This window comes from Mytilus trossulus, chromosome 10, assembly GCF_036588685.1.
Source record: "Mytilus trossulus isolate FHL-02 chromosome 10, PNRI_Mtr1.1.1.hap1, whole genome shotgun sequence".
Lineage (NCBI taxonomy): Eukaryota > Metazoa > Mollusca > Bivalvia > Mytilida > Mytilidae > Mytilus > Mytilus trossulus.
Window position 1 is genome coordinate 2757995 of NC_086382.1, and position 17299 is coordinate 2775293.

The 17299-nt window shown below is 32.0% G+C and overlaps 1 protein-coding gene across 1 annotated transcript; it reads right to left on the reverse strand.

The window, feature by feature from the left end:
- Positions 1-1559: 1559 nt before the first annotated feature.
- LOC134686728 (TIP41-like protein) lies at positions 1560-12900 on the reverse strand. The gene is made up of 8 exons (XM_063546433.1): positions 12763-12900; positions 11723-11848; positions 10460-10639; positions 9759-9861; positions 8649-8780; positions 7640-7735; positions 6814-6876; positions 1560-1780 (listed from the first exon to the last, which is right to left on the reverse strand). The coding sequence occupies exons 1-8, from the start codon at positions 12768-12770 to the stop codon at positions 1574-1576; spliced, it is 915 nt and encodes a 304-aa protein (XP_063402503.1). The 5' UTR covers positions 12771-12900; the 3' UTR covers positions 1560-1573.
- Positions 12901-17299: the final 4399 nt, after the last annotated feature.

Genomic DNA, 17299 nt, shown 5'->3' on the forward strand with positions numbered 1-17299 from the left:
CTGTATGGCAGTACCTCATCCAGCTGGATGCGAGCCAGCCATACAATCGCAATAACCAATAACCTATTTTTCCTAAAAAAATCCAGTTAAAAATACTAAGATTTATAAAACTCTACGAATGTTTAACAAATTGAAGTAATTGATGTCTAACAAACTTAAACCCCAGAAAATATCAATCATACTACTTGTTAAATGTACAAAAAAAATCAAAGTCAAATTATAGGTTGAATATGGAAAAATCAAAATAATATAAATCGTCATGTTTTTGCTCTGAATACTGTATTTTTGTCAAAACTAAGCTTCTATCTAATTTTTCTATAATTTGAAAAAGTCATTGCAGATAATTGATTTATTGGGCTGTATTTGCATATATTTCATGGTAGAAACAAACTGGCCAGCTGAGGTCCACCTCTTAGTGCAGCATTGATGACCCATTGGTGGCCTTTTCGGCTGTTATCTGCTCTTTGGTCAGGATGTTGTCTCTTTGACATATTCCCCATTTCCATTCTCAATTTTATGGATTAATAGAACAAATATAGTTGACTTATTGCTTAAAGTTTAAGAAAAACAGACCGAAACAAAAAAACTTTACTTTGACAACTTGAAGACCTTGCAAGGTATGCACACTAAATATAGTTATCCTATTTAATACCCATAATAAAATAGCATTAACATAACAAAATATGTTAACTTTTTTTTCAAGTAGTCACTGAAACATTAAAATGAGGTCAAGGACAATGAACATATGCATGATATGACAGACAGAAACATTGTAACATTAGACATCTATTCAAAGACTAAATCATCAAAAATATAAAGCTTTTTTAAGAAGACTATATATGCCACTGCCTCTACAGCTGCCAGATCACCATCCTTATGACAAGCTTTCTACAAAAATATGCTAAAAATCATGAGTTTTAAACAATTGGTGAAACAATAAACTCAAGAGTCTGTCTTCACCGTCCTCTATGTTGTTAAGTTGAAAAGCATTTATAGCTATTTATGATTCAATTATCATGAACATTTCAGCCTGAGTCATTAATGTTTACTTACTGTTCAATCTATTTTTAAAAGAGATAAATGGGGATTGTGCCCATGGTTGAGGCAAACTAAAGTTGGAGAACAGAAATTTTTCGATTTGTAATGGAGCATTTACTCTAGACTCGTAAAAGTGACACCACTAAAATTCAAACTTGGTCTGTATTTAAAGGTAGTATACATTTTGTATAAGTTTCAAAACATTAATTAGACGCAAACTATAGCACAAGAATGGTAACGAGAAATTCAGTGGTTTTTCCATTTTTAAAGGGACATAACTCTAGAAAGGTAAAAGTGATGCAATCTAATTTCAAACTTGATCTGTGTTTTGTGGAAATAAGCATTGTATTTAATTTTCATAACAATTGGTTGAGGCATACTAAATTTAGAGAACATAAACCATTTTTGGGACATATGGATGTACACGTACGTACATAGGAACAAGGGTAAAACTAAATGCCCTCTCCCCTACAATGGGGGCATTAAAAGACGAAAATTCTTATCACACTGTTTATTAAGTATCATATTAACACTTTTATCCTTTAGGTTCATCTTGTCCAGATGTTGAGATATTTGTATCCTTTGTATCTTGAGATGAATCTTGTTCATCAGATGATAAAGATTGCTTTGTATTGACACTTGTATCATTTATCACAGGAAATATAAGTTTATGAAATTCTTCTTTCCTTATTGTCAAATGCTTTACAATTTCATTAGGTTCTGTTAATAGATGAGGTGAAACCTGAAATAAATATGTAAACTGATTGATTGCTGAATGCTTATCATCTAATAAATTAATTTGGTGTATTCAGATTTCTAATTAAGTATTAATTTTATTTTCAAAATTTTTATGGCGACAGGCCCACTCTGACATTGTATATTCATACGCCAACCTGTGTGTACTTTGTTATTGTTAGTATAAATAATACTAGAGGCTCCAAAGAGCCTGTGTTGCTCACCTTTGTCTATGTGAATACTTAACAAAGGACACAGATGGATTCATAACAAAATTGTGTTTTTGTGATGGTGATATGTTTGTAGATCTTACTTTACTAAACATTCTTGCTGCTTGCAATTATCTCTATAATGAACTTGGCCCAGTAGTTACAGTAGATAATGTTAGTAAAAATTTACAAATTTTAAATTGTTAAAATTTGACTATAAAGGGCAATAACTCCTTAAGGGGTCAATTGACCTTTTCGATCATGATGACTTATTTAGGTTTTACTTTGCTGTACATTATTACTGTTTATAGTTTATCTCTATCTATAATAATATTCATGATAATAATATTCTAGATACCCCAACGATGATTGTGGCCAAGTTTGGAATAATTTGGCCCAGTAGTTTCAGAGTAGAAGATTTTTGTAAAAGATAACTAAGATTTACGGAAAATGGTTAAAAATTGACAAATTGACAAATTGGGCAATAACTCCTAAAGGGGTCAACTGACCATTTCGGTCATGTTGACTTATTTGTGAATCTTACTTTGCTGAACATTTTTGCTGTTTACAGTTTATCTCTATCTATAATAATATTCATGATAATAACCAAAAACAGCAAAATTTCCTTAAAATAACCAATTCAGAGGCAGCAACCTAACAATTGGTTGTCTGATTCATCTGAAAATTTCAGGGCAGATAGATCTTGACCTGATAAACCATTTAACCTCATGTCAGATTTGCTCTAAATGCTTTGGTTTTTGAGTTATAAGCCAAAAACGGATTTTACCCCTATGTTCTATTTTTAGCCATGGCGGCCATCTTGGTTGGTTGGCTGGGTCACGCCACACATTTTTAAAACAAGATACCCCAATAATGAGTGTGGCCAAGTTTGGTTAAATTTGGCCCAGTAGTTTCAGAGGAGAAGATTTTTGTAAAAGATTACAAAAATTTATGAAAAATTGGTAAAAATTGACTATAAAGGGCAATAACTCCTTAAGGGGTCAACTGATAATTTTGGCCATCTTGGTTGGTTGGCTGGGTCACCGGACACAAATTTTAAACTAGATACCCCAATGATGATTATGGCCAAGTTTGGTTCAATTTGGCCCAGTAGTTTCAGAGGAGAATATTTTTGTAAAAGATAACTAAGATTTACGAACTAGAGGCTCTCGAGAGCCTGTGTCTCTCACCTTGATCTATGTGCATATTAGCAATGGACACAGATAAATTCATGACAAAATGGTGTTTTGGTGATGGTAATGTGTTTGTAGATCTTTCTTTACTGAACATTCTTGTTGCTACAATTATCTCTATCTATAATGAACTTGGCCCAGTAAATACAGTGGAAAATATTTCCTAAAAATTAACAAAAATTAACAAAAATTCATGAAAATTGTTAACAATTGACTATAAAGGGCAATAACTCCTTAAGGGGTCAATTGAACATTTTGGTCATGTTGACTTATTTGTAGATCTTATTTTGCTGAACATTTTTGCTGTTTACAGTTTATCTCTGTCTATAATAATATTCAAGATAATAACCAAAATTTGCAAAATTTCCTTAAAATTACTAATTCAGGGGCAGCAACCCAACAACAGGTTGTCCGATTTGTTTGAAAATTTCAGGGCAGATAGGTCTTCACCTGATAAAAAATTTAACCCTTTGACAGATTTGCTCTAAATGCTTTGGTTTCAGAGATATAAGCCAAAATCTACATTTCACCCTTATGTTTTATTTTTAGCCATGGCGGCCATCTTGGTTGGTTGGCTGGGTCACACCGCACATTTTTTAAACTAGATACCCCAATAATGAGTGTGGCCAAGTTTGGTTAAATTTGGCCAAGTAGTTTCAGAGGAGAAGATTTTTGTAAAAGATTACAAAAATATACGAAAAATTGTTCAAAATGGACTATAAAGGGCAATTACTCCTTAAGGGGTCAACTAATAATTTTGGTCATGTTGTCTTATTTGTAGATCTTACTTTACTGAACATTATTGCTGTTTACAGTTTATCTCTTTCTATAATAATATTCAAGATAATAACCAAAATCTGCAAAATTTCCTTCAAATTACTTATTTCGGGGCAGCAACCCAACAACCGGTTGTCTGATTCATTTGAAAGTTTCAGGGCAGATAGATTTTCACTTGATGAACAATTTTATCCCATGTCAGATTTGCTCTAAATGCTTTGGTTTCAGAGATATAAGCCAAAATCTACATTTCACCCTTATGTTTTATTTTTAGCCATGGCGGCCATCTTGGTTGGTTGGCTGGGTCACACCGCACATTTTTTAAACTAGATACCCCAATAATGAGTGTGGCCAAGTTTGGTTAAATTTGGCCAAGTAGTTTCAGAGGAGAAGATTTTTGTAAAAGATTACAAAAATATACGAAAAATTGTTCAAAATGGACTATAAAGGGCAATTACTCCTTAAGGGGTCAACTAATAATTTTGGTCATGTTGTCTTATTTGTAGATCTTACTTTACTGAACATTATTGCTGTTTACAGTTTATCTCTTTCTATAATAATATTCAAGATAATAACCAAAATCTGCAAAATTTCCTTCAAATTACTTATTTCGGGGCAGCAACCCAACAACCGGTTGTCTGATTCATTTGAAAGTTTCAGGGCAGATAGATTTTCACTTGATGAACAATTTTATCCCATGTCAGATTTGCTCTAAATGCTTTGGTTTCAGAGATATAAGCCAAAATCTACATTTCACCCTTATGTTTTATTTTTAGCCATGGCAGCCATCTTAGGTTGGTTGGCTGGGTCACACCGCACATTTTTTAAACTAGATACCCCAATAATGAGTGTGGCCAAGTTTGGTTAAATTTGGCCAAGTAGTTTCAGAGGAGAAGATTTTTGTAAAAGATTACAAAAATATACGAAAAATTGTTCAAAATGGACTATAAAGGGCAATTACTCCTTAAGGGGTCAACTAATAATTTTGGTCATGTTGTCTTATTTGTAGATCTTATTTCTTATTTAAGCCAAACACTACATTTTACCCCTATGTTCTATTTTTAGCCATGGCCGCCATCTTGGTTGGTTGGCCGGGTCACGCCACACATTTTTTAAACTGGATAGCCCAATGTGATTGTGGCCAAGTTTGGTTTAATTTGGCCCAGTAGTTTCAGAGGAGAAAATTTTTGTAAAAGCTAACGACGAAGGACGACGATGACGACGACGGAGACGGACAAGGAAGGGGGACGCCGGACGCAAAGTGATGAGAAAAGCTCACTAACGGGCAGGTGAGCTAAAAATGGTTAAAAATTTACTATAAAGGGCAATAACTCCTTGAGGGGTCAACTGACCATTTCGGTCATGTTGACTTATTTGTAAATCTTACTTTCCATCTATTATAATATTCATGATAATAACCAAAAACAGCAAAATTTCCTTAAAATTACCAATTCAGGGGCAGCAACCTTACAACAGGTTGTCCGATTCATCTGAAAATTTCAGGACAGATAGATCTTGACCAGATAAACAATTTTACCACATGTCAGATTTGCTCTAAATGCTTTGTTTTTTGAGTTATAAGCTAAAAACTGCATTTTTTTAACTAGATACCCTAATAATGATTTTGGCCCAGTAGTTTCAGAGGAGAAAATTTTTGTAAAAGTTTACAGACGACGGACGATGGACGCTGAACGACGACGAACGACGGACGCCAAGTGATGAGAAAAGCTCACTTGGCCCTTTTGGCCAGTTGAGCTAATAAAAAGTTCTTTGAGCCTTATTTTTGATAGAAATTTATTTATAATGAGTGGCGATAATTTATTTTGAATTCATTGAACCATATAACTAATTTTTCACTCTTCACATTGGGATGAAAATTTCAGGAACTCAATTTAGAGTATGGTCTTGAGGAAACGATGATAGTCCGTCGGAAGGGGAGGAAAAATGGCTGACCCGTGTTAAGAGAGAGCCATATCTCTTGCACGTTAAAGACACCCTTGTAGATTTCGAAAAAGATTAGGTTAATGCCGCTACAAGGCAGCACTCGCACCTGCAAAGTGGAAAGGGATTAATATAAGTTGCAAAACTTGTTTCCCAATCCACTATAAATAAATATGTTTAAACTAAACTTAACATTTTACATAATCTGCTTTGCGGATTATTCAATGTGAACAGTCAAAAATTAATTTTATGGTTCAATAAATTCAAAATAAATAATAGCCATTCATTAAGTGGCAAATATTTAATGTCAAAGAAAATGCTTATTCAGGACAAGAATGTAATATGAATATTAACCCTACTTTTTACTTATTGAGACAATGCAGGATTTTTTTTTTACATGCTATTACACAAGGTAACAGTCCACAGAAAGCCATGTCTCACTTCCTTGACACATTTTCTGACTCAGAGCCCAACAGTTTTTTTAATGACAGGTGGTAAGCAGATGAGCAGCAAATACTAATTTAAAAGTCTTTGGTTTGATTCACAAGGGTTTGAGCCCATCACCTCCCTCGCTCAAGGCAAACACACTATCACAAAATAATGGAGGCAGTTTATCTGCGAATTGACTGTTTTCCATAAATCTCCACATGTACTCATCATGAAAGTTTTCATCCAAAAAAAAAGGCTGAATGAAAATGTACATATTACAGGGTTTCTGTTGTGTTAACAAAAAAACTTGTATTTGCCTTTGTTTAAAAAGTATCTATTGGCATTTTAATATCAAAGACTAGGTTTGACAAAGCTAGTGGTCAGACCCAGTAACTCCACACACTCTAGGCAAATACAATATCACCTAATCGACTGGTTTTCTATGATTAGTGAATAATGGGTTGGGAACAACCTATAACTCAATTATTTACCTTTAAATCTTTAATCTGATTGTCTCTACTGGAATATTCTCTTAAAATGTAATCTTGATCAACCTGTAATGTTAGTAACAAAAATGGTGAACCAAATGCTCTCACAAATATGGTAAAACAAAATTCTAAAACCACTTTCTTTTAATATAATGAGTAATCTAAAATTCAGAAATGTCTTATTAATATTACTATGAACAAACTCAATATCATGTGTGAATAAACTAATCATAGATACTGGGATTAAAATTGTGTATGCCAGATACCCTTTTTGTCCACAAAAGACTCATGGGTGGAATCAACAAATTAAAAAGTCCAAATAAAGTATGAAGTTGAAGAGCATGATGGACCCATCTGAGTTTAACTGCAGCCAAAACAGTATATTGAGTACAATATACATTTGTATCTTGTACAAATTTTATTTATTAAAAACTGAATAAACTGCTTGCCACTTGAAGTAATATTATATTTCATGAATAAAGTCCCATAACTCTAGTTCTAAATCAAAAGTCCTTAAAATCAAATGTGATAGTTATTTTTTTTCAGTTGTAATACATGTTGCTGGTGATGTCAAAGTTTCAGTAGAATAAGTAATACTGTGTCCATTTAGTTAACATGCATTTTGCAAAATTTTCCGTTGCATTTGTAAATATGTATATATTTTACTGAATATAATCCTAATTGGATATTTAATTTTGTTATAAATTTATACAATGACAAAAAGCCAAAAACACCATGTTATTATAAAATCGTCTGACAATTTTTACATGCATTGTGTAATAACTTATTTGTACATATACAAAATTATGGAAGCTTATCATGCTTATACCTCATGATAAATTCTGGTCTCGTTCACACGAATCATTACACCATCTACTCTCATAAACAATCGTAACAAAATAAAGAAACTGGACGGCATAATTCTCTAAAAAATAAATATATACATTTATAATTCCAAACTTTAAACTGAAAAGCATAATTCTTTACCAAAAATACATATACAAATGTAAATAAATATAATCCAAGATCATGTCTGGCTATGTGTTGTTTGTCACTATTTGTCTTTTTTGTACTTCAGTTTATTTTATTTTTACTGCCAATTTTATTGGTAATTCCTGTTACTGAAGAATCATCTATTATCGTTGGAATTTATTTTTGTGGATTGAGGAAAAAGTGCATTTTAGTAGCCACAAAATTCGCTATCCAACGAATAACAATGAATCCACAGTATCTTTTGTGTGCATAATTAACATTTGTAGGACTGATTGTTAGTTGTTTAATGTAGAGCCAAATACTTCATGCATATTTTGGAACATGAAGACATTTGAATTTTGAATATCTATTTGAAACAATTATCTATCAAATCAAAAATATACACCATAAAATAGGCATTTACAAATAAAGAATAAATACTTCCAACATAACAAGATAGAAACCCATTGGAACACAGATAAGAGATACTGTCTAATAACACATATTTACATGTATTAACCTAGGGCTGTAATGTATGGGTTGGGAGGTACTATAATTAATTAAATATCAATGGTTGTATTTCTTTAAATTTTGTAAGAGACACATATATGTAAAATGATTATTTGTATTGGTGATCAAGCTCTTAAACGAGTGCTTTCTGTGCTCCCAAAGCATTTCATTCTGGAACTGTCATTCTACATTTATGAACATACAATCAAGAGTAATGCTACCTCATCTGTTGTTTGTTTTGTTTGAAAAATAGAAATATATTATACATATACTATAAAAAAAAAATTACATTGTGAGAAATAAATAGCATATGCATTTAAGTCTTGTAACATGAACAATGATACTGGTATACTTACAATTTTAACATTTAATTCAGAGGTACCATTGTCAGCCAACTCATCTTCAAATAATAACATATCTTCATAGAACATTATTTTATCTCTTTTTTTAAGTTTCTCTAAATCTATTCTCTCTGTTGAAGCCTCTACCTTTAAATGATAAAAATATCAAGATGCACTTTGAACAAGCTCAAAAATAGATCAGTGGCAGATCCAGAACTTTTCATAAGGGGGCCCCGCTCCAGTCATGCTTCACTGATTCCCTATATATTCAACCAAATTTTTCCAACGAAAAGGGGAGGGGGACTGGCCCCCCAGGCCCCCTGGATCGGCCTACGTTGATTTATTGAAATATAAAGCAGCAATTTTTTTAAATGTTACTCAATTTCAGTTAAAATTTGATATAAAATATCTCACCATAAAGTTGATTCTCCAAGTTCATTAGCTTTATATATGCTAGTATGATTTTTCAATATAATACATATAAAATTGAGAATGAAAATGGGGAATGTGTCAAAAAACAACAACCCAACCATAGAGCAGACAACAGCAGAAGGTTACCAAGAGGTCTTCAATGCAGCGAGAAATTCCCACACCCGGAGGCGTCCTTCAGCTGGCCCCTCAACAAATATATATACTAGTTCAGTGATAATGAACGCCATACTAAATATGTAGGTTTGACTGCACTCACAATATTCATAAAAATACTGGCGGATAGAGGATGCTAGGGTGATTCCTTTATATTCTTAACAAATTCTGTTACAATTACAGGTAAAATGGGGAAAAGTCATTTCTATTTTTAATCTTATAAGAACCTTTTCAAATTCTTTCATTGAGTGCCTTTTCACTCTTTTTGTGTATCAGCTTATATTCTATTCCTTTATCATGTTTAATTTATAGTTATTAATTTAGAGTTGATGTTGAAACTTCTGTAAATTATTTCTCATTAAATTGAGACCTAACTGATTGACTTTGAAACATTTTTGGCTGTTTATCTACATAACAGTTGGTTGTGTCAGAGAAACAATAAAACAACTCTCTGATAGAATATAATAGATGCCAATAGGCAATACTGGCACTGCATAAATAAATTCAAATTATGATGGCCTATTCAGGTTTTTTTGTTACCTTCAACTGAATTTCATTTGTACCAAACAATGAGCCTTTATAATCTGTTGTGTACGTCCAATCAAACGGTTTTATAACATCTTTGATATGTTCACAGTCTGACCTGAAAAGTAATAAATCTATTTGCATGAACATTGTAAACATTAAACAACTCAACTGCAACGGTTGATCCAAACTTCTAGCTGAAATAATATTTCTTTTTTATTATCAGCTGTTGCTGTTCCTACCAAATTATTAGAAGATCCAATAACATTTTTTGTGTATACATTTTATTCAAGTTAGCTACTTGGTGATAGAGCATTATGGTACTGGATCGTGTAAGAGCAACTAAAAGAATACCAAAATTACAATCGGTGCAATTTGAATAAAAAAACAAACACCTAATTTATTCCTCAAACATGCCCTGAGCAAATGCGTTTATTTTTTAGCTGGTCAAAATAATTACTGCCCCATCCCTTTTGGATCTGACACCTTCATACCAATCAAAGCTACCATAACATGATTAGCATGGCTTATAACTTTACCAAACTTGTTATGACATTCATCTTTTTTACCAGATAATTCTGTGGGTTTTTTTTATCGATTGAAATTGCATTGATTTTTGGACTAAAAATCTCATCAGTTAAACTGTAAATGAAGATTATCTAGTAACCACTTAAATCTTTTCTCTCAAAGCAGAGACAAACTTAACAATAACAAACCTAGCCTGTCTCCAAGCATCAGATACAGCAACTTTTAGTAAATCATTATGAGGGTCGACCAATTTAAGAGCATCAAGGGCATTGAACTCCAAACCAAATCCTGCTGAATGTTCTAAACGTAGTAAGTTATCAGCAAACACCATCTCAGGGACCTGAGGGAGCTCCAACTGACTCTCGAATCTAAAATGAATTAAAGATATTCACCCAAAATTTTAATCTACAAATGAGTTAGTTTGAACACATTACATATAGTTACAGAGCAATAATTTAACTTCAAGGGGGTCATGGTTTTTTGTCCAAGTATGAATTGTTTTTTTAGTTTTTCTAAGCTATATCAAATATATGAAAACATTTTTAATCATTTTTTTTTAAATTTGATAAATATACAGCAAAAAATTAGCTTTTTTTCTACATTCATGAACATTTGAGAAATATGAGTTATTTCTGATTAAAAAAATGTATTCATTTTTAAAACACTTATTTAATAAAGAAATTACAAATTATATCACAAAAAACGATTCGTGTTAATCTTTTATAGCTAATTTCCTAATGCATGTAGAACAAAACTTTGGTTAGCTTGCTTGCTTTGTTTGTATATTGTACAATCATTAGGATAACACCAAATTAAATTTGAATATGATACATGTATATACAGGTTAAACTATGCCTATATATATTGTTTAAAGATGTGAATCTTATTTACAAAGCTTGTATAAACAATTATACAAACAAAGCAAGCAAGTCAACCAAAGTTTTGCTGTACATGCATTAGGAAATAAGATGTAAAACAAAAAAGTTATGTGTTTCTTTCTAGAGGGAAAATATATACGACAAACTGTTGAATTCCGAATTTTGAGCAAATAAACAAAATTTCGACCTCATTTTACTCAAAAAGTAGCACATGAAGGTATATCTTATAAAACATATCTGATTTAATCAGGTACGAAAAAGTCTGTGTGGAAATTTTTATCAAAATGTACAGACAGGATCAAAACTGTATCGTATGCCATAAGGGAAGTAACTCTTGCTCAAATTGTGTTGATCTGAACTTTTCTATTGATAACTTTTATCCTGGTCTACTCAATTTTGCAATAAAAATATAAAACGGTAGCAGTTGTTATCACGTGCTCAAACATTCTTTCTATGTTGTGGCAAGTTTAGCAGTTAATTACTCAACTTTGATGTGTGTGTACTGCAGGTTTGTGTAATTTGTAGAAAATTTGCATTTATATTGTATACCATTGTTTCATCATCAGACATTACCTCTCTCGGTCTGGACCTTCAGATTTTAGAATGTGTGACTTAATAGACGTACAACGCCATGGTCCAAACTGGAATTTCTCTGTAACTGATCTAGCTTTAGCTGCAGTACTATCACCTCCCATCATTCTAAAATATATGCATCTAAGGGAATTATAACTTAGCTTTTCAAATGAGATATATATATCGATAACAAAATCCTTTTATGGTTAAAGGAGATCTTCTATTACATCAGTACATAAACCATTAAAAAACACAAGGCTGCGTCTATATTTTATCTACCTGGAATCTGGGTCTGTTTGCCCAAAATCATTTTCGTCTCCATACACATTTTCGCTAGTTGTCTGCAGGGACTTTCTATACTAAGTTACTATTGAAAGTCCCTGTTGTCCGCCATTACTGGATGTCAATAAAGTTCCTGTCAATTTTATTCGTCATAATAGAAAATATATGATGCCACAATGGAAAAGTGATTGTTGTATGACATCAAAAGTTCAAGCTGGACAGATTCTCAGGTCAGCATGACAAAATTCCAATTAGCGATAACAGAACTGCCAAGTCTCACACATTTTGCGCGAGACTCACACATTTTCATGCTTATTTGGCAGCATTTTCCTTTGATCTATTATATTTTCTCTTTGATCTTTACAATTTTTGCCAAGTCTTACGCATAAATTTGCTTCATGAAAACTTGACAGCCCTGCGATATGTGCGATATTAAAAGTGTTTATTGGCCACCTTTCAGGTTCACACCCCTGGGTAGGTTTAAACCCTTTTTTTAAAAGGTTTTATGTTGAATATTTAAGCATACTTTAATTAGTATATTGCTATAAAATTTAAAAAAGAATTATTTTTTTTGAAAAAAACAACATTGTAATTTTTGTGAAATGGTTTCAACTTCAAGAGCTTTCGACTCAGAGAAGCTGATATTTATTTTAATCAATATCACCAACAATCATTGACAAAAAATATGGCTGTGTTTCAATAAACATAAAGATTCTTGACATGAATTTGTCAAGAAGATCATGTATGACAGTGTGTACCTGATCATAAAAAAAAATAACTTTTTACATGTTTGCCATAAACTGGTTTCTATAAATGTCGTTCTGTTTTTGTTGTTTAAGTTTAAGTTATATCACTGTAATATACTAGATTTATAATATTAATCAGATCAGCATTTTAAAATTTCATATTAATATCAATTAATACTATTTAGGCCTAAAGGAATAAAAAAGTTAACAAGAGTTTTGCGACATCTTTTGCGGAATAATGTGCAAAACGAATTTAAACAAGTAATAGCTTTTCTAAAAAGCTAGCAGTTTCGTTAATGAAATATCACGAAAGTTGGGAAGGGTTTTCACTTCAATGTAGATTGATTCATTCCACATGCCTTGTAGAAATTGTAGCGGATTATAAAATTATAAAATGCTTAAATTGTAAAAATATTTCAGTACTCCATGACTCAAGTTATAACAAATTTATTTTTATTTACCAGTGAACATTATTTTATTTGGTGGCATGTAGTCCAATATTATGGTTATCTTTCTGACCCCTTATCTTATTGCTACCTTGAATGCCAGCTTTATACCAACACTATTTCCCATGTATTGATTGATTGTTGTTTGCTAAAAGTACAGTGGTAAATATACCATGCAAGTTCAGGACGAATGTCCTGCATTTTTGTTTAAAATAAAATAATAAATTGAGAGGTTTAAGAGGGAAAATGTTTAAGGAATGATCATTCTACATCAAAAGGCAGGAGGGAGTATGATATTTTTCTAGTCCAAATAATTATGACGTTTTGAAAGGCTATTATATGTTTTTCTTTGACACGTCCCATCATGAAGGCATCAAAGCAAAAATTTGAAATAGCCTTCGGCCTAGAAGTCATAATTTTTTGGACTAGTATTTTTCTGTTTTGTTGATTTTGTATTATACATTATCCGTTCAGTGTATGTTCACATGTTTTTGTTAATATGCTTTTTGATTGCGTTAATTAGCCATTTCAATTGATATTTTATAGTGTGTCTTTCTATGTTGTGATGTTACATTATTGTTTAAGATAAGGGTGAAGTTTTGGTATCATTAAAACATTTGTATGCACCTGTCCTAAGTCAGGAATCTGTTGTTCGGTGGTTGTCGTTTGTTGTTGTGGTTCATAAGTATTTTTCGTTTCTCAGATGACAAAACACACCAAACGAATGGATAACTCCACTGTCATGATAGTCCTGACTTTGTACAGACATTAATTTTCCTTATGTCGAAAATAGTGGATTAAAGCTGTTTTTATAGCTAGCTTAACCTCCGAATTTTATGGCAGTCGCATATTCAATATTCATTATATTGACCACAATGTCATCATGTGTAATCACACTATTTCTTAAGGAAAAGTTCCTCTCTGTCGAATGCACTGGCTAGCTGTCAATTTGCACAAAGTCATATAATATTCTTGATAAGTTTAAGCGGTGCTTGTGTTTGTAATTTTATTTTTTGTACCATTTTCTGTGTTATATATACCTTTTGCCCATTATTTTCGTATCTTTATTTTTTTGGATCATTTTTCTCTATTCTTTTCTATGTTTTGCCCATTATTCTCTATCATGTAAAAACCCCATCCACGCCTTTTCTTATACATTCATATTTTGATGATGCGCATACAACTTGATTTAATGTTATAACATTAAAATGTAAATCGGTCTAGTTTGGGGGACGATAACTTTTTTCTTCTTCTTCATTAAATGTGACACAAAATACGAGATCATCTATTTCGAATTTTCTGACTATATAATGTGCATGCATGTATCGCCGCGTTGAGAGCTGTGGATTTACGGAGACGGCAGCATGTCCATGAGAGTAGTACATAGTTTTTTTAATAAACGTTTTTATCATTCAGGATTGGTTTTGAGTGCTAAACAGCACCTTTTAAGGCAAAAGACTGAGCTTTAAAAAAAAAAGGAGCTTTGAATGAGCACTGTACTTTGTCCTGATTTTATCTGTCTAAAACTGCTACGCATTTTTACAGCATGAATTACTTTAATTAAGCACATACAAAATTCCCGCTAGAATTGTAACAAAGTTAGCGGAAACAAACTTGTGCAAAATTGATAGTCAGTATCACAGTGCTTTGACCATGTGTTTGAAGGTATCACAATAATAAGTTCCTTCTACCCGTTCTTTTCTATACTTTTGTAAATGAAGATTTCTCTCTTTTTTAATCATTATTATAAAGGCACAGTGGCGGATCCAGAACTTCCCTATATAATCAACCAGTTTTTGCCAGCCTTGCCCCCTGATAAACTTGGATTCGGAATATATAATGAAGCATTATATATATGGCAAACAAACGACTATTAAAAGCTTTTGAAAAAAAACAAGCCACATGAGCATAATTTGACGGGGACAAAAATTAAATTATTCTGAATTAAGGATAATTAATCGTCTTGGATTACCTATAGATCCGGGTCAATTAATGAATCTAAAAGTCATCAACTTTTAACAGTTCAAGGTGGTATGGGTGTCTTTGGCTTGGGTATATGCCATGTTGTACTTCTTTGATACATATTTGTTTGTTTTTTCTAGTGATTAAGATTATAACACAATAAAATTGAGAATGGAAATGGGGAATGTGCCAAAGAGACAACAACCCGACCATAGAGCATACAACAGCCGATGTTGAACCCCTATTTTTGACCTTTTGACCTATATTGTCTGGGATTTTTTTTTGTTCACACATCGTTGTCAATATAATGGAATTTGATGCAACTGTCATACAAGCGATAGGTCTAGCTAGCTTTAAAACCATGCACTAATAATCCACCATTTTGAACATAAGAAAATGCCTGTACTTAGTGAGGAATATGACAGTTGGTATCCATATACAAAAGCAGATGCATTTGTTTAATGTGTGAGCTTTTAGTTTTGCCTTGATTAGGGACTTTCCTTTTTGAATTTTCCTCGGAGTTCAATATTTTATGTGAATTTTAAGGTCCAGGTTTTTAATTGAATTAGCAAAATTTGATGAAAAATGCAGATAAATAATGTGAATTTTCATTTAAAAGAACAAAGGACGGTAGGTCCGGTAAGGACTCATTTTGTCCTCAAATTTCAGTTTCATCTGACGAAAGATTTTGACCACTTTTTAAACACTTAAGTGTCTATTTCATTTGATTCAATTAGTTTTTGTGAAAGATTTTAACTAATAAAGTCATTAAAAACTATCCGATTCAAGCTCAAATATGAAAAATCTCTCAAATATGCCAAAACACGTCACTTTTCAGATGGTTTTTGTCAAAAATGAAAGTAGCCGCATCCGTGTTCATCCACAATCTTTATATATGTTATGTATTATTATAAAATACAACTTACATTTCAATATTATGGATGAACACGAATGCGGCCACTTTCGTTTTACACGGAAACCGTCTAAAATTTAACTAAAATGATAGAATTTTGAAGATTCCAGTAATTTAGCATGACTTAATGGTGCTATAACACGATATTTGTGCATTGTATTGTCAAAAACAGCCCATATTTATGTAGCAGAAGCATTCAAATGTCCAATAAATAACTAAAAATTTACATTTTAACAATTTTGTAAAACTGCCATATTTTGGGGCCAAAAAGGGGTCTTACCGGACCTATACTCCTTTATAAGATTTTATAACTCATAAATATTATTATTTTTATAAGCTTAGATTAATTATGATTGATTTTTAATGATTTTAAATTTGTATTTTAAGAAATCGTGCATTTTCTGAAGGAATCTACATGAAATTTTGCTATGTTTATATTTTACCCGAGAAAAAAAAAACCCACTGCGGGAATGGATCGTAACCCTTGGCTAACCGGCATATGGAAGATGCCAGTGATATTTTACCCTGTCACGTTATTCCATACACAATGTGTCATTTTGTCACAACCTGTAGATTAAGAAATGCTCGGTGAGGCTATCTTTTTTTATTTTTTGGCAAAGTATGAAAACGTTCTATATCCTTTTTAATTTATACACTCACATACCACCTTAATAATCTCAAGCATGTCAAATTGGTGGTATATGCAGATAAATAGCTTACTATCAGTGGTGCCTCCAAAATTTTCAGTGGTCCAGTGATTTAGCACTGCTGTAACTAATAAAAAGCATTTATGAAGATCATTATAGTCCTATAAACCATGTGAGAACGTCTACAGATTTTTTTTTTTAAATTGCTTTCATTAAAATTGAGGCTGACACGATCAATAGATTAATAATACTATGTAATTCAAAATGAATATTTTATATGTCTCTGATTATACCAAAATAATAAAGAAGGTCAATAAAAAATACAAACCTTTAGACAGAGTTAAGATCAGTTAACTTGAAGCTGAGTACTTCGTTGTATACATTGTACAATATATACCAGGTCACAGGACTTGTGCTTTCAAATATAATAATTGCTATATATATTTTAAATAGTATAACTCAATGTAAACTCCAGAACTATGGCAAAATAACAAAAAGTGTTGACAATCAATTTAAAGTTGTATTTTGCCAAATTCGTTTCGTAGAATTAAACATGCAATTTATAACTACATGCACTTTTC

Excerpts from the sequence above, each read along its gene's own strand:
- LOC134686728 (XM_063546433.1), bottom strand. Across the intron at positions 7,736-8,648 it reads CTGAATTAAATGTTAAAATT|AGAATTATGCCGTCCAGTTT; the intron begins GTAAGTATACCA and ends TTTATTTTTTAG. Across the intron at positions 6,877-7,639 it reads AGACCAGAATTTATCATGAG|GTTGATCAAGATTACATTTT; the intron begins GTATAAGCATGA and ends CTAACATTACAG.